The 23,802-nt window shown below is 42.9% G+C and overlaps 1 protein-coding gene across 4 annotated transcripts in view; it reads left to right on the top strand.

The window, feature by feature from the left end:
- Positions 1-303: 303 nt before the first annotated feature.
- Positions 304-23,802, top strand: part of LOC118813965 (choline transporter-like protein 5-B) — a 77,719-nt gene continuing 54,220 nt past the window's right edge. For all 4 annotated transcript variants that reach the window (XM_036579608.1, XM_036579606.1, XM_036579609.1 and 1 more), the window contains exon 1: positions 304-487. In XM_036579608.1, coding sequence (XP_036435501.1) covers positions 376-487 — 112 coding nt within the window. In that variant the 5' untranslated portion in view covers positions 304-375. The remainder of the gene's footprint in view (positions 488-23,802) is intronic.

Here is a 23,802-nt window from a genome sequence, read left to right as displayed (position 1 = left end):
GGGTAAAAGGGGGCTAACAAAGTATCAGAGAAACAGATGGACTACAGTCTGTAACTGTAGAACTACAAAGTGCACCTACATAGTAAGTGGAGCTGATAAAATGGACAATGAGCGTAGAAACAAGGAGGTGGTCATAATGTTATGCCTGATCGGTGTATATATATATAGAGAGAGAGAGAGAGAGAGAGAGAGAGCAGAGAGAGAGAGAGAGAGAGAGCACATATCATTACACACATCTCCCCAGTACACACTGCTGCGTGCGCGTGCATGTGTGTGTTAGCTCCGCCCCCTTCCCCTCCCCCGCGCGCTGTAAACACAATGACGCGTTGAACACACGCAGCTGAAATCCAGGCGCTTCAAAGCTTCACCTTTCATATGCAAGCTCACCAACACGGAGTGGAGAGGACGTTTATCCCGAGAAAGACGAGCAGAGTGGACCCCGACGGACAGATGGCCAGAAAGAGCGCCGTTCCTCCGTCCTACTACGGTGAGTGTGACACGCAGTGACCATTCAGCCCGCTGAGCTCGCGGTAATGAAGTTTCTCTCCGCTCAGTCCACAAAGACACCGACGCGTCCGCTTTGTGTCCGAGCGCCTCGGCCGGCGGTCACTCGCCGTCCTGTGGTCACCGTCTCACATTTTCCCGTTTTTCCTAGAGGTCACTGTTCGAGCTCGAGCAGCTGCTGCTGGTCGGAGGTAAACAATAGCGGCTCCTGCGTTTCTGCGCTGCTCGCTGCTGTGCGGGACTGACGGGACGCGGTTGTTTTTCTGCCATTTAAAGGGAAACAGCGCGTTTCAGCCCGAGCTGCGCGCGCTGCTCCGCTGCCTGGGGGGCTTTTCTTCTCCTCCAGCGGGGTCTTTGTGCTTTTACCCAACTGCAGATCCCACCAAGTGATCCGACCTACAACTTTAACCGGGTCCTCAGTGCCCTCGTGCCTTGCCTCGGCTTTGTTTTGCTTCGTTCTCTTGTTTTAATAAGGTTCTTCAGTAAAGGTGATGGTTCTGTTTGGAACCACGAATTCTGTGTAGAAGCAATTCATGCTTAACTGGTTCTTTGCATGGTGAAATAGTTCTTCAGATTGATTGGAGAATGTGTTGTATATGGTTCTGTATAGAACTTGTTTGAAAGTGGTTCTCTATAGCACCAAAAAGGGTTCTGCTGTTGTTGTGATGTTAAGCTTGTAACAATAGAAGAAGTTTTTTGGTGCTGTATAGAACCATTTCACAGTGAAATGGTTCTTCAGATAGATGGATAATGCATTGTATGTGGTTCTATATAGAACTTGTTTGAAAACAGTTCTCTATAGCACCAAAAAGGGTTCTGCTGTTATGATTTTGAGCTTGTAACAAGAGAAGAACCTTTTTGGTGCTGTATAGAACCATTTCACAGTGAAATGGTTCTTCAGATAGATGGATAATGCATTGTATGTGGTTCTATATAGAACTTGTTTGAAAACGGTTCTCTATAGCACCAAAAGGGTTCTGCTGTTGTTGTGATGTTAAGCTTGTAACAAGAGAAGAATGCTTTTTGGTGCTAGATAGAACCATTTCATGGTGAAATGGTTCTTCAAATTGATGGAGAATGTGTTGTACATGGTTCTATATACAACTTGTTTGAAAGTGGTTCTCTATAGCGTCAAAAGGGCTCTGCTGTTGTTGTGATGTTAAGCTTGTAACAATAGAAGAACCATTTTCAAAAATGTTCTATATAGAACAATATACAGCACATTCTCCATCAATCTGAAGAACTATTTTGCCATGGAATGGTTCTTTGAGTGTTCATGGTTCTATACAGAACCACTGTCTTTACTAAAGAACCCTTGAAGAAGCATTAGTGAGGTCAGGTACTGATGTTGGACGGTCAGCTCTGGATCATTAACTCATCCCAAAGGTATTGGATGGAGCTCCATCACTCCAGAGAACACAGCTCCACTGCTCCACAGCCCAGTGCTGGGGGGCTTTATACCCCTCTAGCCCACGCTTGGCCTTGGACATGGTGACCTTAGGCTCATGTTTGGCTGCTCCATAGTGTCCCATTCTACTGGTCAATGCTTTTCAATGGAGAAACACAAGCTGTGAATTGAGCTCCACCTTGAAGCAGCTGAATTCACTCCGTGTATTTCTCTCATGTTACGCAGTCTGGCTAATTATAAGAAGCAGCCTCGTTCCAAAGGACTGCAGCAGCCATCTGGCCACGCCAACGCAGCTGAAGCGTCCAAAATAGAGCCATCCTAGTGTGGGTTCCTACGGGCGAGAGGCTATTTTTGTTGTTTTCTTATTGTTTATTTATTTATTTGGCCTATTTGTTGCTGGTGTGAGAGTCAGAGCTCCTGCTTGGGAAAGGTTGAAGGACGTGAGTCACTCATTAGGGCAGTCGCTGATCACTTAAGAACAAAAGTTAAAGGTTCCCTTGACTTCTCTGGGCTCCCTCGAGGTTTCTGGTTTTACTGCAGACATGACTTTTGAAGTGTGAACTATACTGGGATGAAGGTGGAGACAGAACCCATAAAAACCCTTAAACATGATCCACACAGCTCATTATTTCTGCAGCTCAAACTAACCCGTCACGTTCCACCTTAAACAGTCCAGCAGTTCTGACGCCAGAAGCGCCAGGATGTAACTGCTGCTCCACTTAAGGTGGAACGAGAAAGCTGGCGAATATCTGACTTCAGCTTCATATCACTGAAGAATTAGGGGTGGGTGATAATAAATAATTGCCCCCGCTCTTTGAAGATCATATGATGCCCTAAATGTAACTAAAGCCCAGCAGTGAGGAGCTGAACTTTACCCTCCTCTGCTGTCACTGCAGACTGGCAGGGTCGCCTACAGAGCAGCGCTGGTAGCTGTTAATGAAGTGATGCTCTTTTTATTTGAGGGTCTCATTTCAGAGGGAAGAGTTCAACCACTACCCTGTAACTCAGTTCCAAGGGGTTAGGGTGACTCTCGAAAACAAGGGGTAGGGGTAAAAAGAAGAAATGGGACTGGGCCTAAGAAGCTCTTCAGCTCTATCTAATCTTTATCCACTATACGAGTCTCAGTTACAGTTAGCAAACCAGGGCTGTATCGCTTGGGGTGGGGAGGCTGGTTTAACCCCTAGATTACTTCAGATATACACTTTGATTTTGCATTTATGGCATTTTGGCAGACGCTCTTATCCAGAGCGACTTACAATTTGATCATTTCACACAGGTAGGTGAAGGTAGTGTTGGGAGTCTTGACCAGGGACTCTTATCGGTATAGTGTAGGGTGTTTACCCCGGCAGGGGATTGAACCCCAGTCTACAGCGTAGAAGGCAGAGGTGTTACCCACTACACAATACCAACCACATGTTTATAGTTTGTCTGAGGGATCTTGTGCCTGAGTTTATACAGTTGCTCACGGTATCCGGCCCAAATCTCTACGGGCCCATCAGGGGTTCTGCGGACTCTTCCAATCGCCCACTCCGGCATTGGACTGTTTTATTTTGCCCAGTCACCTCAGATGGAGGCATGAATTTTTACCCCTACCCCTTGTTTTCGAGTGTCTCTTTGCCCCTTGGAACTGAGTTACAGGGTAGTGGTTGAGATCTTCCCTCTGAAATGGGACCCTCAAATAAAAAGAGCATCACTTCATTAACAGCTACCAGCGCTGCTCTGTAGGCGACCCTGCCAGTCTGCAGTGACAGCAGAGGAGGGTAAAGTTCAGCTCCTCACTGCTGGGCTTTAGTTACATTTAGGGCATCACATGATCTTCAAAGAGGGGGGCAATTATTTATTATCACCCACCCCCAGCTGAAGTCAGATATTCACCAGCTTTTTGTCTGAATTTTCCCGTTCCACCTTAAATGGTGCAGCAGTTACATTCTGGCGCTTCAGGTGTCAGAACTGCTGGACTATTTAAGGTGGAACAGGAAAGTTAGCTAGCTAGCTCCGAGACATTAGCATGCTATTAGCGATTTTTTTTATGCTTGTTATGAAGAAAACGACCATAATACACTGAAACGACATTAAACTATGATAATATGATGGTTATCGTAATTTTTAACAGAGAAAATTCTCACATTTCTGTGTTTCTTTGATCTCTTCTCATATCACTCTGTTTGGAGTGTCTGAAAAAACTCTGTTTGGAGGGTCATGTAGCCCCAACACTTCGCCCTACCCCTCTATCTCAACAAGAATCAGGACACCCTACCCCTAGACGTGAACGCGCAATTCAGAGAGGTAGGGCTGAGTGGTGAAATGGGATTGGGCCTGAGTCAGTAAGGTGTCAAGGCCGGGACCTTTGATTTTTGATCATGTATGTTCATGTATTAGTATTAGTGCTCATGTGACCAGCATTCAGGAGATGTTTTACATGTTGCTGTTAACTTAGTCTCATTTAAAACCTCTTCGTTTATAAAATACAAAACCACAAAACTGAATGCTGTGTTAAGATGAGACTGATGAGAAGATGAGTCTTCACTCTTCAGTCAGACCTCTAAGCACTGAAAGATGTTTGAAATGGACCGAAATGAGCTGAAGAAGTGAATCAGATGTGTTTGACAGGTGGGCGTGGTGGAGGTTGATATGACACGCTATTAATAATCTCTACACTTTGTCATTCGTGATGCTTCACAGTTCCTTTTCCACTTTTTTCACATTTCCTGTGTGGAAGAGCAGCGTTTCTCGTTTAGTACAGGCTTCATCACTTATAAGTGAACAGCTGTATCCACTGGGTGGAGTTTATAATTAGCACTGTACCCACACGCCATGCTGAGGAAAGGGTGGAGTGGCTGGACTTTAGCCATAAAGACCAACAGGATGAAAGAAGAAATTGTTCTCATTGTTTAGAACAAAGTACTGGCATCACTTTGAGTCCTTGAGTGCTTTATTTATTATCAGTACAGATTGGAAAGACAAAGGAGGGGCAATATAACACAAATATCATGATACCTGAAGACAGGATGCACAATATGCATTATAATATTTATGTTTTTCTGAAATTTGATAAGAACTGGCACAATGCAGTAGCAAATGTTTAGAAATGCCATTGAAAACTATGAGTACAATGATTTTATTTAAAGTTTCATATCACTGCTGTCGGAACAAAACCTCGTATCTCCATTTATATCCGTCGTTTTTCAGTTTTTAACATAATTTGAAAATGTCTGTCGCTCTTTACATTGTGTGTAAATTTCATGATGAAAGGACCAACAGAAATTACCCAAAATGACTTGGAAAAAAGTCTGGTTCCACTGACTTACATTAAAGTAAAGTATGTTTTTCCTTCTCCTGTGAAGTTCTCATTTTGGAGATACGAGGTTTTGTTCCGACAGCAGCGATACGCTGTGCATCGTTGCATCCAATTAATCAGCATCATTGAGATTCAAAGTCGCAATTTCCCAATAATAGAGGGACATTTTAGACAGCTGTGCCACTCAGGAGCTCTGTTTAACTCTGTTTTTCACAGAACACACAGTTCTAGAAGTACTAACAGTACCCACAATATGCTAACAGACATGCAGTTTGTTGTAATAATATATAATAACATATCATCATATTGCTAAAATCACCCACCTGTGCACCCAGAGATACACTTTCCAGCTCTCCTTTCTTAAAAACAGCTCATATCTTACATTTTTCTTGTATTTTATTTTCCCCTTGAGATCCACTTATAACATTTGTGCGCTTTTATTTTATAAAAACAGCCATAATTCGTTTCTAGATGTCCATCTCTCTTTATCTCTGTAATGAGACAGAACTGGTCAGACACGTGTGTGGATAACGTCAACAAATAAGGCTTCACTGATGTTAGAGTTGTCCAAAGGTGTCGTTGAAAAACAGGCGAAGGTCAGAACCGGGATCAGACGAGTACAAACTAGACAAACCTAACAAATAGACAAATCCAAGGTAAACACAGTCCAAAAGGGACAAAAAGGCAAAGTCGAAAAGTGCTGAAAAAGGTCTGGTAGAAATACGCTCAGTAGCTCTGTAAACAGGAACAGTACAGTCTAAAACAAAACAAAGCAAAACAGTAATCAGATTTCTGTGCAACCAGCCAACAGACGCGCAGAAGCAGACATGAAGTAAACATAACGTAAAACTCAAACTTCATAACGTGGCTTTTTTTAAAACATCGCACCACTTTACCTAAAAACATGAACAAACATCATCTAGAAGATGAAGAATATTCAAATCCTTTATTTCGTGTTTGGTTTCAGCGCCGCTCCAGCAGTGTTTTGCTGCGTCTCTGACAACCACTGTCTGATCTCGCGCATGTGCAGACTGAGAAAATCCAAAAATAAATCAGAGTTTGCATGCACTGAGAAATCTGATTACTGAGCTAAAATCCAGCTCTGTTTATCAGATTACTTAATCGGATTTCTAGATCGGAGTATGGCGTTTACATGACCGTTTGAATAATCGGATAACTGCAGAAATCTGATTATGATCGGATTGTTGAGTGCATGTATACGCACTCAGTGTTTTGCTCTGAAACATTTTTTGGTATTTTAAGTAAACTACCATATAGTTGGATATAGATACAGTATGTTTCCATATCTGGACTGTTTTGAAACTTGAAAGGCCCGTTTCCTACATTAGTCTTGTTGTTTTTTTTCCCAGAGGTCCACTTTATAACATTTGTGTAGGTTTATGTGCCAAAAATCACACCACACACACACACACACACACACACACGCGCACACACACACACACACACACATCCTCTAAGCCGCTTGCGGTCTTCAAACGCAGACTGAAGGCACATCTCTTTATGCAGCACTTAAGTGAGCACTGAGTTACGTGTTCATTGTAATGTACTGCACTGCGCTGTGTTTAACTCTGTTTTCTCTCTGTATCAATATGGGCTTTTGTTTCTAGCAGTATCTGAGCTCAGGACGAGATTTCGCTCTAACCTATTTGTAACTAGCTAAACTAAAGATACTTTCTCTAGGTAGACAAAGCACTTTTTGTAAGTCGCTCTGGATAAGAGCGTCTGCTGAATGCTGTAAATGTAATGCTTATCCTTCTGGGGGATCTGGAGCCTATCCCAGCGGTCATTGGGCGTAAGGCAGAAAACACCCTGGACAGCTCGCCAGTCATCTCAGGGCAGACACACACACACTCACACCTAGGGGCAATTTTGCATGTCCAATCAGCCTGACTGCCTGTCAGACACGGGGAAAACATGCTAACTTAAATCATCTTAAATCATAATTCATTTTTACTTGACCATTTTATAACCTCTCTTTATCCCTTGGAATTAAACAGGCTGTTTTTGTCTCTGTCCCTTTAAGACTGACCTCTCTTCTGATTGGCTGCCCTGTGTTGTGCCTCATTTAAAAAGCAATCCAGGCTGAAACACTCCTTATAACTGTTATGAGTAGATGGAGCTAAACTGCTGTAGGCTGAACGGATAGAAATACATAGGTGCATTGTTTTTTTCACACCATCACAAAAGTAATGAATTCCAAATGGGCTATTTTGCAGCTTGGTTTCCATCCATGTGCTGGAGTGAAGGGTACTTTTTGAAACTTTAGCAATGTTTATCTACTAGATCATGCTACATACTGCATCTGTTTTATTTTAAAAGTCGAGGAATATGAGTTTTCCCATGATATTAGTCCTTTAACGATGCTTACATGCTCCTGCAAAATCTGAATTTCAAAGAATTGAGAAAAAGTCAGATATGGGTCGTTTAAGCTTCAGCTGACAGGCCCAGTAGAGACCAGCTCCTGCGATGCTGTGAGTAATGACTTCTTAACAGCTCAGTAAAGACACTGTAGCAGCTCATAAAGCTCCGTTTGGCCGCTCGGAGCTCAGAGTGCCGAGCTCAGCACCTCGTTAATTAAGGAGTTTGTGGCGTGGTCAGCGCAGCGCTCCGAGTTGATTCACACAGAGGTGGACATATTAAGAGGACTGGAGTTTAGCCTGTGTTACAGAGAGATTCAGCACTGCAGTCACTGTTAAAAGGGAATTCCACCAGTTTTTCAAAATATCTCAGTGGTAAACAGATTCAGAGTGGTTTGGTGTGAAATGGTTCAGATGTCTTTACAGTGGTGGTGATAGGAACCAGGGGTCGCCATGACTACAACACAGATTACAGATTAACAGTAAGTTGGCTTTTTCAAGCAAATCTTATCTTACTTTAGGAATCTTATCTTACATCATCTTATCTTAGGTTAGGAAATCTAGTCGGCAATCAGCCGACCGTGCGCACAGCTGGAACGTAAACACGTAATCAAAATAATCAATGTTGTTAGCCAGACCGCTAGCTACCCTGACAGCAGGAGGATAGTGGACGACTATCGGCCCTCTGATGGCAAAGCTGGTGGCCCACTGGTGTTTTGCTCAGTGTTGTCCGGGTGGCCCACCGGTGTTTAAGCAGAGTAATGGACAAAATTCCACTTATCATCACTCGTTTTCCACTCACAGTCCAGTTTACTGATTTTTCCTTCCTTGCTTTATTTATGGTTTGTAAATTAGTTTAGTTAATAATTTTAATGTAGCACAGTGCCAGCAACATTTTCTATAAAATCATTTTATTTCAGGCCTGGTCATTTTTTGTCTCTCAGTTGTTTGTAATATTTGTCTTAGTTTATTTTCTAAAATAAAAGTCTCTGTGCATTTAAAATCTGTTTGAGGAGATTAAAACTAGAGCTTGTATGCAGGACAGTAATCTGGGTGGTCCGAGGGTGGACCAGCAGTTGCAGTCAGTGGGTTATTGACCTTGTCAAGTGAGCGGACTGGTATATGCTTGCTATCTGGGTACCATTAGGTAGGTAGGTAGGTAGATATAGACATTTAGATAAATAAACTTTTAGATATATAGATAGATAGATTGATATATAGATAGATAGATAGATAGATAGAATATCCTGAAGGGAAATTGCAATTGTTTCAGTAGCAAGACATATAATTGCACATAATCTTACATACAGAAAATAAAAAATAGAAATAAAAATAGACATAAGTTAAATAAGAAATTAGAAAGAAAGGTATGTCTATTTGCATATTTACATACCATATGAGACGGATTTGTTGTATTTACATGATAGCAGGCTCTGAGTGGTATGAGGTAGACTAAAAGCACAATGAGCACAGACATAACTAGGAGTATCTAGCCGTATCTAACATAACTAGCAGTGTAAAGTGCGCAGTGAGAGTCATTACAGCAGCAGTTATGATATATTGCACAGTGTGTTCAGCTCAGTTCAGACAGCAGGAGATCAGTACCGTCTCTGCAGTAAGGAGACTCACTGTAGAGCCGTTTATCAGTGGGTAAGAAAGATCTCACACGGCCTCTTCAACACAGCACATCTGTAACAGTCTGACCTGAATGAGCTTCTCCTTTTATCCAGTGTAGCATGCAGGGGGTGTGAGGTGTTGTCCAAGAATTACTGATGTAAAAAGGTCAAACTAAACTAAAGTGTGCTAAACTGTAAGTAGTGAATACTGTGAGAGCGCCCCCTGCTGTTTATCAGAGCGTCGCCGCTCCCCAGTTTCAGTCTCCGTTTCCCAAACGTTTTAGCCGAGCGCGCTAACGTTACTCCTCCTAATAAACAGACACACGTTCAGCTCCGTCTCCTCATTATTCACCACCATCACTGTAATATTTCATCATCAACATTAACACACGAAGGTGATCAGAGGGGCGGTGGAGATCGAGTCTGCAGCGTCTGAGATCTTTAAAACGCAGAGTTAGAAAAGAAAATCATCTCACAGTGAAAGCAGCGTTTTACAGTAGGAATAAATGGAGCTCATTATGCTGGTAGTGAACTATGCTGCTGACACAGCTTCGAACCCTGGTGACGCCACAGTCATCCGGTTCAACCTGGTAATGTGAACGTAGCCTTAGTGTTCTCCTCCAAGCGTGTTGAGCTCCAGTGATGTTGTGTTAGCGGCAGTTTGAAATGATGTTTAGCATGGTGTGATAGAGGGAGACCCAGCTAGTGGCTTCATGAGGCTTAATAAGGGCATTATAATGTCCCCAATACTGGGTCACTGCAGTCCTGTATGTGTGCCGTGTGGTGTCTGCGCTGAGATAATCAATCCGTTTCATTTCATAACTCAGAGCTCAGACTGTCGCTGACCCCCCTGCAGAGCTGGACATCAGCGTTCCAGCTTTAATACGGTCCAGTTTTAGTCAGCTTCATCAGGGCCAGAGCTGGTCAGAGAACAGAGCGGCTCTTACAGCTGGTGGGAGAAGCTAAATGACACTGAGGGTGATTTATTGAACGGCTAATGGCTCATACAGGATCTCAGATGGGCTTCGGGTTGCAGTTCAGCTCTGATTTCCATCCCTGGCTTTACAGAAGGTTCACAACGAGACACAGACCTCCGACAGAACAGAGCACAGCGCTAATCAGAAACACGCTTCAGCTACGAAGGTCTGAGGAAAGAGTCTTTACTCTGGAGGGGGGTTAAACGAGAGAGAGAGAGAGAGAGAGAGAGAAAGGAAGAAAAGAGTAAACAAGAAAGAGAGAAAGACAGACAGACAGAGAGAGAGAGAGAGGAAGGACAAGGAGATGAAGAAAATAAGGAAAAAAAGGAAAGAAAGAGAGACAAGATGAGAGGAGAAAAAGAAGGAGAGAGGGAGAGAGGAAAGAAAGAGAAAGAGATCCTGAGCAAGAGAGAGGAGAGAGTCACAGAGAGGAAAGAAAGAGTCGGGGGGAAAGAGAGAGAGGGGAAAGAAAAAGGAGAGAGACAAAGGACAAGGAAAAAGAGGAAAGAAAGAGAGGGAGAGAGGAAAGAAAGGAAGAAAGAAAGGAGCTGAGCAAGAGAGACAGAGAGAGGAAAGTGAGAAAGACAGCAAGAAAGGAAAGAACGAGAGAGAGAAAGGACAAGGAGATAAGGAAAGTTAGAGGAAAGAAAAAGGAGAGAAACGAAAAAAAGAGAAAGAGGGAGATGAGAGGAGTAAAAGTGAGAGGGAGAGAGGAAAGAGAGAGAGAGAGAGACAGACAAAAGAGAAAAGGAAGAAAAGAGTAAACAAGAAAGAGAGAGAGACAGACAGAGAGAGAGAGAGGAAGGACAAGGAGATGAAGAAAATAAGGAAAAAGAGGAAAGAAAGAGAGACAAGATGAGAGGAGAAAAAAAGGAGAGAGGGAGAGAGGAAAGAAAGAGAGAAAGAGAACCTGAGCAAGAGAGAGGAGAGAGTCACAGAGAGGAAAGAAAGAGTCCGGGGGGGGGTGGAAAGAAAGAGAGAGTAAACAAGAAAGAGAGAGAGAGGGGAAAGAAAAAGGAGAGAGACAAAGGACAAGGAAAAAGAGGAAAGAAAGAGAGGGAGAGAGGAGCTGAGCAAGAGAGAGAGGAAAGTGAGAAAGACAGCAAGAAAGGAAAGAACGAGAGAGAGGAAGGACAAGGAGGTAAGGAAAGTTAGAGGAAAGAAAAAGGAGAGAAAAGAAAAAAGAGAAAGAGGGAGATGAGAGGAGAAAAAGCAAGAGGGAGAGAAGAAAGAAAGAGAGAGAGAGAGAGACAGACAAAGGAGAAAAGGAAGAAAAGAGAGAAAACAAGAAAGTGAGAGAGGAAGGACAAGGAGATGAAGAAAATAAGGAAAAAGAGGAAAGAAAGAGAGACAAGATGAGAGGAGAAAAAAAGGAGAGAGGGAGAGAGGAAAGAAAGAGAGAAAGAGAAACTGAGCAAGAGAGAAGAGAGAGTCACAGAGAGGAAAGAAAGTCAGGGGGGAAAGAGAGAGAGTGGAAAGAAAGAGAGAGGGGAAAGAAAAAGGAGAGAGACAAAGGACAAGGAAAAAGAGGAAAGAAAGAGAGGGAGAGAGGAAAGAACGAAAGGAGCTGAGCAAGAGAGAGAGAGAGAGAGGAAAGTGAGAAAGACAGCAAGAAAGGAAAGAACAAGAGAGAGGAAGGACAAGGAGATAAGGAAAGTTAGAGGAGAGAAAATGAAAAACAAAAGAAAAAAGAGAAAGAGGGAGATGAGAGGAGAAAAAGCGAGGGAGAGAGGAAAGAGAGAGAGAGAGAGAGAGAGCTGGTTTGGTGTCTCTACAGCAGTCCCAGTTACTGCAGGCGATCGTGCTGTAATTCTTTCTGAATTATTTCTCTGGCAGCTCATTGTAAGTAGTGGGTGTCAGTCCGGACCGCGCTCCTGTTCGTAAGCAGAAAAGGAGATATTTTATTATGATTCGAGTTTGATGAAAAGTTATTGCTGTGTGTACCAAAGGAGGAAAAACATCCTTTATATTTTTACTGTTTTTGTATTTCATTCTGATAGAAAACAGTCAGAAGTGCAGACTCAAACTGCGCCAACCAGAATGTAAAGTAATCATTGTGTAACTAAGCGATTGATTATGTAATAATGTGAGTATGTTTATTAATTTCAGAGCGGTTTGATCTCCAGGCGTGTGAGGGTTAACTGAGGGAGTCAGATCAGGATCTCATTAAAAACCTTCAGCAGCTCATTTCTGTCCTTAAGGACTGAATGCAGATGATCCTCCTGCCCTGCAGCTCAGAGAGCAGCGCAGTTGGAAATTATGTCACTGATTAAGAGAGCAGGCTGTTAATGACAGGCGAGGAGGTTTGCACGGGCATGTAATTGAAGTCCACCCCCCACCCCCACCCCCCACATCCCTGCACCCTCAACATGACCTGACTGGGCCCAGCTGGTTCTGCTAAACCTTAAACTCAAACTTGTTTCTTGCTACACTATAAATACATCACTGTAAAATTACAGTAAATTACTGGACACTAGTTGCATTACTTTCACAGTAATTAACCATAAAATAACAGCTGTAGATTCTGCTGTACACTTACAGTAATAAGCTGTTATTAAAATACAGTAATTTCCTGTATTTTCCATAACAGATGTAAAAAATATTGCAATTCAGTAGCTAATTATACACCGATCAGGCATAACATTATGACCACCTCCTTGTTTCTACGCTCATTGTCCATTTTATCAGCTCCACTTACTATATAGGTGCACTTTGTAGTTCTACAGTTACAGACTGTAGTCCATCTGTTTCTCTGATACTTTATTAGCCTCCTTTTACCCTGTTCTTCAGTGGTCAGGACCCCCATGGACCCTCACAGAGCAGGTACTATTTGGGAGGTGGATCATTCTCAGCACTGCAGTAACACTGACGTGGTGGTGGTGTGTTAGTGTGTGTTGCGCTGGTCTGAGTGGATCAGACTCAGCAGTGCTGCTGGAGTTTTTGAACACCTCAGTGTCACTGCTGGACTGAGAATAGTCCACCAACCAAACATATCCAGCCAACAGTGTCCTGTGGGCAGCGTCGCTGTGACCACTGATGAAGGACTGGAGGATGACCAACACAAACTGTGTAGCAGCAGATGAGCTATCGTCTCTGACTTTACATCCACAAGGTGGGCTGACAAGGTAGGAGTGTCTAATAGAGAGGACAGTGAGTGGACACAGTGTTTAAAAACTCCATTAGCACTGCTGTGTCTGATCCACTCGCACCAGCACAACACACACTAACACACCACCACCACGTCAGTGTTTCTCAGCATGTTTGCTCAGTACTCGGTGCACTTTAATACAGCAGCACCTGAATCGTCAGAATGACTGAATCAGCCAGGCGGCTAAAGGCGATAATATTAACGTGATTTGCACTGTTTGTACTAAAATCACAGTGTCTGTCCGGCTTTAGAGGACAATCAGCTACAGCTCAACCAGCCAAAAAGACTTCAACAAGATGAAGCGTGAGCTTCTTGGATGCGTCAGCCTCGGATGTGATTCCTGCTGTCGCTGTGCTGCTGCTGAAAGAGAAAGATGAGGATCAAAACTATGAAACCTACTTTACCTACAGCTGTACAGAAGAGCTTTTCTGACGGGGAACAAAACTCGCTCTTCTCCACTGCAGCGCTGCTCGATCCAAGCTGACTAACGCAGCATAGGTAGCTAACGCACTTCATTTAAAATCAGATAGATTTATTGATTTAACTGTTAAAGTTCATTGCACTTATTTACACTAACAGCTACTTCATTATAAGTGGGTTAGTGTGGTGTCGGACTTGGTTATCAGCGAATACTAAAAACAGTCTGAAAAAATGGTGTCAGTGCATCCCGAGGCATAAAGGTTATGACAAAAGTTGTTAACGGGTTGTTTCCCGAAAATCACTTCAGATTGTGAAAAGTTGTTGGGAGGGGAAATCGGGATTAAATTGTGCAGTGTAGTGTAGTGTAGTGTAGTGTAGTGTAGTGTAGTGTAGTGTAGTTGGCAGCTGCAGCCCCTACTTCAGTACTGGTTTTAATAAGCCCTTGTCCGCTTGGCCTCATCATTCCCAGCGCCATCTTAAGGGCTGGTTCATTACTTTATTAGCTGGAGAAAAGGGTGTTGGATGAGCCCTAATAATATAATCAATAAAATAATGCTGATAATTTTACTCATTTCAAGAAATATTGTTTGAAAGAAATAACATTTGAAACAGTAAAATGGTCTGGCAGTGGAATAAGACACTCCTCAGATAAAATGACTTAATGACAAGTACAAGAAGTGCAGAAATAAGTTAAATAATCTTATAATCTTCTGACAACAATCTCATAATTAGACATATTGACCAGATTTAAGATGTTTTCACTTGTTAAGATATACTTTTTTTGCAGTGTGTTGTTCGTTAGCTATGCAAGCTGTGTAGCTCCAGTGCTCGAACTAATGAAGCACTTCAGACACTGAACACATCTGGGCTGATGGGCTGCATTTGCACATCTGTTTTTTCACTATACTGTTCGTTTAATTCAGAACACATGATCTGTATAACGGTATAACAGCTCGCTGTGTGGTTATACAGCAGAAGGCCTCTTGGCTTGTTTTCCTGTTTGACCGATTGGCTTTCTGTGCTTTTGTCTGAGCCGTCTTTGTGTGTGCGAGTCAATAACAATAGCGGATTATGCTAAATCTCCTTGCGCTCGGCGTGTGAAACACACAATGGTGTCGTCTCCTCCCATCGCCACACATTGGACGATGCGCTCTGCAAGTTGTCTGGATTTAGTAAATGGACCCCTCAGCACATACACGCCATTCAAATCATAACAAAGCCCTGCCAAGCCCGCCGCTGACTCTGTCTAAAAGAGTCGTTTCACACAATAACGCCACACTGGCGCGGGACGGGAGACTGGTGGGTGGTGGTTAAAGGGCCCATATGATGGAAAACCAGGTTTCTCACTTATTTAGGGTCTGTAATGTGTAAGCGCTGTTAAAGGTTCAGCGTGTATCAGTCCAAACAGCACATACATGGAAACTAAGCTGAAAAACAACTGCCTTCTGAAGTCATTGTTTTTGTGAAGTCACAAAAGCTAACACGTTTACATTGCAGTTTAGCTCTAGTAGGATTACTGTTCATAAGGCTACATAAGCTTGTCATGACAACTGACATAACCGTACATAAATGTTTATAAATGCTTATTCCAAAAGGCATCATTCGCTATAAAGTTTACATTTGCCAGTATTGAAGAAAGTTAGCTAAAGTAGCCTTTGTGACAGATGATGCCTGTTGGAATAAGCCTTTATAAACATTTATGAAGTGTTGTGTCAGTTATCATAACAACCTTATGTAGGTGTCATGTAGTCTTACAAACAGAACCCTACAGTAAAGTGTTACCAAAATAACAGAAATCTAAAAATTAAAGGTCCATATATAACACAAATATCAATGTACAGTGGATTGTACATATTTTCAGTGTGTAAAATGAAATGTACAGTGTATTTATATATAAGTGTAACGCTGGTGTTTCAGCAGAGCTGCTGGATTTGAAGTGGAGAGGTTTTATTTAATTTTTTTTTTGGGTAAATGTGACTCAGGCCGTCAGGAAGTGCGCGAGGTGTGATGGCTGAGGAGGAGTGAAAGCTGTGGGTTCTTTTTTTTAAAAGCTGATAAAACTCTCGTCCACCCAGCAGACGCATGACTTGTAAAAGAGGAAGAGTTTCCACCTCCTCCAATCTGTTCATCTATCACTCGCTGACACGTCTGTCTGTCCGTCTGTCTATCGGACTGACTGATAGTTTTTCTTATTTATTTCATCTGCTGCCCTCTTCGCATGTCTGTCAACTCATCTGTCACTCTGTCTGTCTTGTGTCTGCCTGTCTTTCTTTTGGCCTTTGGCGTGTCTATCAGGTCATCTGTCTATGTTCCTGTCGCCGGCCAGTAGGCCGTCCTACTTTTTTGAAGGCTAAGTCTTAGAGCCTTTAGGTCCAATGTACACTCTCTGGTTTAGAGCTATAAGAGTAAAGGACAGGCTAAGTTTTAGAGCCTTTAGGTCCAACGTACACTCTCTGGTTTAGAGCTACAAGAGTAAAGGACAGGCTTAGTCTTAGAGCCTTTAGGTCCAACGTGCGCTCTCTGGTTTAGAGCTATAAGAGTAAAGGACAGGCTAAGTCTTAGAGCATTAGGTCCAACGTACACTCTCTGGTTTAGAGCTATAAGAGTAAAGGACAAGCTAAGTCTTAGAGCCTTTAGGTCCAACTTACACTCTCTGGTTTAGAGCTATAAAAGTAAAGGACAGGCTTAGTCTTAGAGCCTTTAGGTCCAATGTACACTCTCTGGTTTAGAGCTTTAAAAGTAAAGGACAGGCTAAGTCTTAGAGCCTTTAGGTCCAGTGTACACTCTCTGGTTTAGAGCTTTAAAAGTAAAGGACAGACAAAGTCTTAGAGCCTTTAGGTCCAACTTACACTCTCTGGTTTAGAGCTATAAAAGTAAAGGACAGGCTAAGTCTTAGAGCATTAGGTCCAACGTACACTCTCTGGTTATAGTAAGCTTTATAATTTAGGTGTATACGTGTAAAGGCCAGTGTTAAGTCTTAGGTCCAGTAGAAGGTCCTTAATTCTGTTAACTGCGGTGGAGAACAAATGTTGCCAACACAAAAACTAAAGAAACAGATGTTCATGAGCCCCAATTATCAGCAAAAGCACAATTTTGTCGAGACTGAAGCCTGACATTCTGTGGTTCTTTCACTCGGGACCTGACAGTTGAGAGTTTTCCTGGGACGAGAGGAAGAGACAAAGTGACAGAGAGAGGAAAAATAGACAGCTAGAGTGAGTGAAAGCTGTTTATTGCACCTGCACTCATCCTTAAAGCTGCTTTTCCGAATGGAGAGTTGATGAAAGAAACCTGTGTTTCACAGCAGGACCGTAGCACAGCTCGCTCAGTGTGTGGGTGTGTGAGCGAGAAGGACAGGAGTGAATGAAAGAATTCTTGTTCTGTAAGGGAGTGTACTGTGTTCTAGGTCATGCTGCTCGGAAACAAGTTGATTTTAGCTTCAAGTACAGTAAAGGCTTTATTATAAAAGCGCAGAGGCTGCAGTTTAAGCAAAGAAGCGCTTGACTTTTGCGAGAGTGCACTACTGAGTACATTGTGGGCATTGTGGGAGCTACGAAGCTAATGTAGCTATGTAATAGAAGCTTATGGCCCACCAATTAGCATTGTGCTAACTGCATGCCTAAGTCATGTTGAGCGGTTAAGGAATTTCAGAGTAATAGCTCTTTAGTCTTACTGTAAAACTCATACTCAAAAGGTAGAACATGCAGCTGTATGCAAATGTTTGGCCAAATTACAATTTTCTGAGCTTAATTAACTCGTTAAGCCTTAATTGACTTGTTAGGGCTGGTTAGGCTGGCCAAGTACAGTCATAAGGAATTGTCAGCTGGTGAATTCCAGAGCGCTATAAATTCTCCAGCTCTGGCACTCTTGTGATAGCACTCAACAACCGTGAGCTCCTCCAAGCAGCTGGCTGAGGATCTGAGAAAACTGATGCCTACAAAGCAGAGAAAGCTTTAAAACGATGTCAAAGCACCTCCAGCTCACAGTTTCCACTGTCTGAAATGTCATCAATGGGAACTGCGGAAGTCAAGGCAAGATCTGGAACACCAAGCAAGACCTCAGATATAATTGCTCGTATGCTGGCTGGAAATGCAAAGCAAAACCCCCACATGACAGCAAAGGTTTAGCTGACACAGGAGTGGTGGTGCACCAATATACTGTACAGTGTCACTCGCACAAACATGATCTGCATCAGAAGGAAAATCTCACCTGTGACCTCATCACAAAAGTCAACATCGGCGGAAACATCTAGGTAAGCCAGAGGCGTTTTGGAACCAAGTGCTGTGGGATGCAAGAATGGACCTGAGTCAATGAAAGGTGTGTTTTGGAGAAAAAGGAGCAGCATTTGATGAAAGGAACACCTTTCCAGATGTTAAGCATAGGGTGGATCTGTTATGCATTGGGGCCGTGCGGCAGCCAGTGGCAGGAGAAACATAGTATGAGTAGATGGAAGAATGAATTCCACTAAATGTCAGCAAATTCTGGAAGCAAGTTCAAGAAACTGAAGCTGAAAACAGCTGGCTTCTATAACAGGACAGTGATCCAGAACATACATCAAAGTCCACCACAAAAAGCTTTGAAAATCAAGATCATAGACGGACCAAGAAAAACTAGGAGCATCTGCAAGGAAGAGTGAGTGACAGTTCCTAAAAGAAGAATAGAAAGAAATCAAATGTAAAGTCATTTTCGCTGTCGTTGTTTCCTGCCTTCCGCCCGATGACCACTGGGAAAGGCTCCAGCTGCCCCCGCGACCCAGAAGGATAAGCGGCTTAGAAAGTGTGCGTGTGTTGTTGGAACAAAATCTCGTGTCTCCAAAATGGTAACTTTACAGGAGAAGGAAAAAACCCACTTTACTTTGAATGTAAGTCAATGGAACCAGACTTCTTTCCAAGTCATTTTGGGCCGTTTCTTTTGGTCAGTTCATCAAATTTTCACACAGTGTAAAGAACAACAGGCATTTTCAAATTATGACAAACTGAAAAACGACAAAAATGGAGATACGAGGTTTTGTAGAGATTTGCAGATGATTTTTTTTTAATTCTTTTCACTTCAGAAATCAACAAAATATGTAAATTTGTCCAACTTTTGCACAGAAGCTGTGTTGTTGTTAATGACACAGATCCATGTGATGCAGTCGTGCTGGCTGGACAGCTGTAACTGTCTGTGTTATGGAGCAGATGAAGCTCTGAAAGCTCATTTAAAGTTGATTTGTGTGGAGTTTGAAGTGGCGCAGCGTCAGGTCTGAACGCTCCTCTCGCTCAGTGCAGTGTTTGCTGAGGGATGTGGAGATGATGAGCACCGAGCAGAAATAAAGTCCACAGAGCTGCCGTTATGATGCCATTCCCACAATGCCTTTGGGCTTTTTTCCAAATGTCCGGACCGCTTTGTCCACGGACACACGGCCTCACATTGATCAAGGTCACTGCGCTCTCTCCCTCTCTCTCTCTCCCTCTCTCTCCCTCCCTCTCACTCTCTCTCTCTCTCTCTCTCTCTCTCTCTCTCTCTCTCTCTCTCCCTCTCACCGTCTCTCTCTCTCTCTCTCTCTCCCTCTCTCTCTCTCTCTCTCTCTCTCTCTCCCTCCCTCTCACCGTCTCTCTCTCTCTCTCTCTCTCTCCCTCTCTCTCCCTCTCTCTCCTCCCTCTCACTCTCTCTCTCTCTCTCTCTCTCTCTCTCTCTCCCTCTCTCTCCCTCCCTCTCACTCTCTCTCTCTCTCTCTCTCTCTCCCTCTCTCTCTCCCTCTCTCTCTCTCTCTCTGTATCTCTTCTAGTTTTTTTCTTTCTTTCTGTCTTGATTTATATTTCTTTTTCTTTCTTTTTCTCTCTTCATTTGTTGTTTATTCTGTCTTTCTCTTCTAGTTTAATCTCTCATTTTTCCCTCTTCTCTCTGTCTCCTGTTTATGTCTCTCTCTCTCTCCCTCTCTCTCTCTTTCTCTCTCTCTGTCACTTTTTCCAGCAGTGCTGAATTATAGACATCTGAAATCTTTGCGATTATAAAAACAAACATGCAGCCAGTTGTCCCCAAACTTTTGACTGCTGCTGGCTGTGCTTGTCTGACTGTAGCTGGTTTCTCACAGCGAGGCCTTCACTGTGATTGGAATCAGCTGGTTTCTGAGCCAGCCCTGCTTTCTGTTCTCCTCCTCCAACCCGCTCTCTGGCACTTTCCCAGAAACACTCACTCCGTTTTGCTTCCCAGTCTGCGTGCCAAGGTCAGTCTGGAGGGATCGGAGCCGCTTCCCAGCTTCTGCTGGCTGAGCGTGCTTCCCAATCTGACGCTCCACATGGCGGCCCTGGCTGAGAGATTTCTCAGAGCTTTGGCCACAGAGCTACCTGATCAAAACATCTCTCCAGGTGACAAACTACTACTTATAATGAGAATAATGATAATAATAATAAGAAGAAGAGAAACAAGAAGAAGAAGAAGAAGAAGAAGTAGAGATGTACAGATTATTCATTTTTTAAAGGGGAATTCCACTGATATCTAAACATTTCTGCATAATTCATTCATTATGTGGTTTGGTGTAAAATGGCTGATTGTCGTGACTCAGATGTCTTTACAGTGGTGGTGATAGGAACCAGGGGTCGCCATGACTACAACACAGATATAGACATTTTATTTACTATCAGAACCACCAGTGAACCTACACGAGTCTTCTGAGTTTATATGGAATGATGATGATGGAAAATCTGAAAAAATAAGTTTTCTTCGGGGACTATATTGTTTCTGTACCTCTCCACCATGAAAGGATGTTAAGTCTTTAGAGGGGAGCTTTTAGAGGTGGACGTCTGGTTCCTATCACCACCACTGTGAACGATTCTGACTCTGAATGACAGTGTTTACCATTTAATTATGCATAAATCTTAAACAATCACAGAAATTTCCCTTAATGCACAGTTTCACTGCGGGGCAGCACCGGTGCTGGACAGTTTAATGAAAACATTATCATGATATGAGACTGATTATTATCAGAATGTTTGAATTTACTGTATAACATAGACCAGGATTGGGTCTTTTTATATGGGATGTTGATGATGGTAAAATAGTGGAAAATCTAAAATAATAAGTTTTCTTTGGGGACTATTTTGCCTCACGGTGCCCTGCATGTATCCCTCCGCCATGAATATATTTTATAGTATATTTTAGGCCAAAATCTTCTCACAAGTGTCAGACAGCATATTCATAACCATTTCATGTAGTAACTTTCTGTGAGGGAGCTTTTAGAGGTGGACGTCTGGTTCCTATCACCACCACTGACCACACTGATTATGTGATTTCTGACAGTGAGTGAGTTTACATGCACTTAACATATGATAAATGCAGAAAATCAGATTTTGTCATTAATTCGATCAACAAGTTTGCATGCACTTGAGTAATCAGATAATGGGGAAACTCTGGGTCTGCATGAGTCAGACAGTAATCAGATTTCTGCTTTACGACCAGCCAATAAACTCACAGAAGCAGTCGTGACGTAAACGTAACGTAGAACTCAAACTTCAGCTTTTTTAAACACTTTACCTGAAAATATGAACAAACATCATCTAGAAGATGAAGAATATTTACATCCTTCATTTTGTGTTTGGTTTCAGCGTCACTCCAACAGTGTTTTGCTGCATCTCGCTACATCCGGCGTCTGATCTCGCGCATGTGCAAACTGAGAAATCCGAAAGAAATCAGAGTAAGAGTTCACATGCACTGAGAAATCTGATTACTGAGCTAAAATCCAGCCTCTTTATCAGATTTCTTAATCGGATTTCTGGATCGGAGTATGCCGTTTACATGACCGTTTGAACAATCAGATAACTGCAGAAATCCGATTATGATTGGATTATTGAGCGCATGTATACGCACTCACTGTTTAACACACTACACAGCAATAAACAGGACGAGCCACTGTTTTTATAGATAATGGCTTTTTTACATATAAAACAACACAAAACACGTCTTGGCTGATCGACTATGTTTGGGGAAAGAAGGGAGCATTTCATAAACTTGATTTGTGACTGAACTATCGCTTTAAAGACATGAACTTGAGTAAGAAGAGATGAGAAAACAGATGAGATGTGGTCAGGACCGTAACTCCCGCTGGACCACTCTGAACCAGGCGTGAACTTTCCCAGAAATGAGTGGCAGGCTGGTCTGTGTCGAAATCGTTTTTTCCCTTCCCTCCTACTGCTGTACAATCTGTCTTCCTTCCTTTCATCATCTCGTCCAGCCATACGGCTTTCAAACCCACACTTCGTCACGTGATGCCAGTCTAACTGTGCGGAGAGCTGGAGATGCTGAGGAGTTTCCAGCCAGTCAGATCATTCAGTTCCATTCCAGGCTGCTGGTTGTATTATAGAACACAAATACCAAACATTCTGAATGCCTGAAACGTTTATGAGCTCTAATGTGCTGTGAAAGGTGTCCCTTTATTTTAAAAATATGTTTCTTTGGGGACTATTTTGCCTCATAACTCACTGCATGTACCCCTCCACTGTGAACATGGTTTAGAGCAAAAGATTGTGTCTAAAACAGTGTCTCAGTCATCAGGCAGTGAATTCATAACCATTTCATGTAGTAACTTTCAGTGAGGGAGCTTTTAGAGGTGGACGTCTGGTTCCTATCACCACCACTGTGAACAGTTCTGAGTTTCTCTAACATGGAACATTTTACACCAAACCACTCTGAATGACTCAGAGTGTATTAACCGTTAAATTGTGCAATGTTGAATTGGTGGAATTCCCCTTTAAAACTATTAAAAAGGTTGTTTGAAGCTTTAAAAGTTAAGGGCAGGTTTAAAGTGTTCAGTTCACTGCAAAACCTTCTGATCTCCTCAAATGTCATGTCAAGGACTTTTATTCTGACGTGCCTTTTAAAAAGAGGGGGCAGGGTACTGCACCATAAAAAAGACCCTAAGGCTTTGTTAGGGCTGGGCGATAAAACAATAACGATAATATCGATAAGTATCGCGATATGACTTTTCCTCGATAGAGCGATAAGACAGGTTCGATAAATGTTCGATATAATACACCATTCTCACACTTCCACGTTTTAGCGAAAGCCCTGGTGGCGTTTTCTACTGCAAGGAAAGCGACACTACTCTGCTGTCGCCAGGAGAGGGCGCACTTCCAAGTTTTTCGACTTGATTAGAGAGGGAGGGGGCCACGAGTGAAAAAAGGGTCGCCAAATATACTTTAGCAACGGCTGAAACGCGGAGTTATACAGTCCCTGTTTGAGTGGAGCGCCCAGCGATCTGTACTCCTGTGACCGAGTGTGAGTGACGAGGTCAGTGGTGTAACTGTACTGTCCTACAGCGAACTCACCTTTTTACTAACATCCTAACAACTTTAGCGCCGTGTTACAGCGCCAAACCGCCATATTTTAGTATTAGTGCATTCTCGAGCAACGAAAGTGAAAGAAAGAAGTGGTTCATGTTCGAAAGTAAACTGAGGAAGCTGTGAGGCATTGGAGAGCGGGAGAGCGCTGTCTCTCCAGGCTAGCTGTTTTTAACTTGAAGCAGCGCTCCGGCAAAACACGGTGAATTGATGATACTGTAGATCAAACAAGACACAAAATCACCGCTTTCAGTTTAAACATGCCTAAAAGGAGGACTCTGTGACTGGTGTGAGAGATTCACACTGCAGATAATGCTTTTACACAGCGAGCATCAGATATACTGCGGTTCACCCCTTAAACTACTACGATAGCATAGAGAAACCCAGCCGTCTAGCTGGTGTCTGAATACTGTGATCTGCTCTGACATGGATGTGGTAGGAGTGACAGCAGTGACCTACCGGACCGAGCTGACGTTGTTGAGAAACTAAAGAGTTTAGCACTGTTGTTGGCCACTTGTTTAGCGTTTGTAGCGGGGTAGCCGAGCGCTCGTCACCAGACAGCTAAAATAATCTGTTTTCTTTCTTAAATCATGACTATTACAAAAATTGCAGCTGTGCTTTTCCAGCTGATAAAAACAGCTCAGAAACTTTCTCCCACTGTCCCAAGACAGATTAGTGAAATGTTCCACTGTTTGCCGAGTGTTTGTCATGATCGGACCATAAGTGATAGTGATAGATCAGC

Source organism: Colossoma macropomum, unplaced genomic scaffold (genome assembly GCF_904425465.1).
Source record: "Colossoma macropomum unplaced genomic scaffold, Colossoma_macropomum, whole genome shotgun sequence".
In the NCBI taxonomy this organism is placed as follows: Eukaryota; Metazoa; Chordata; class Actinopteri; order Characiformes; family Serrasalmidae; genus Colossoma; species Colossoma macropomum.
The sequence above is the reverse complement of the archived record's forward strand: the minus strand, read 5'-3'. Positions and strand labels throughout refer to the sequence as shown.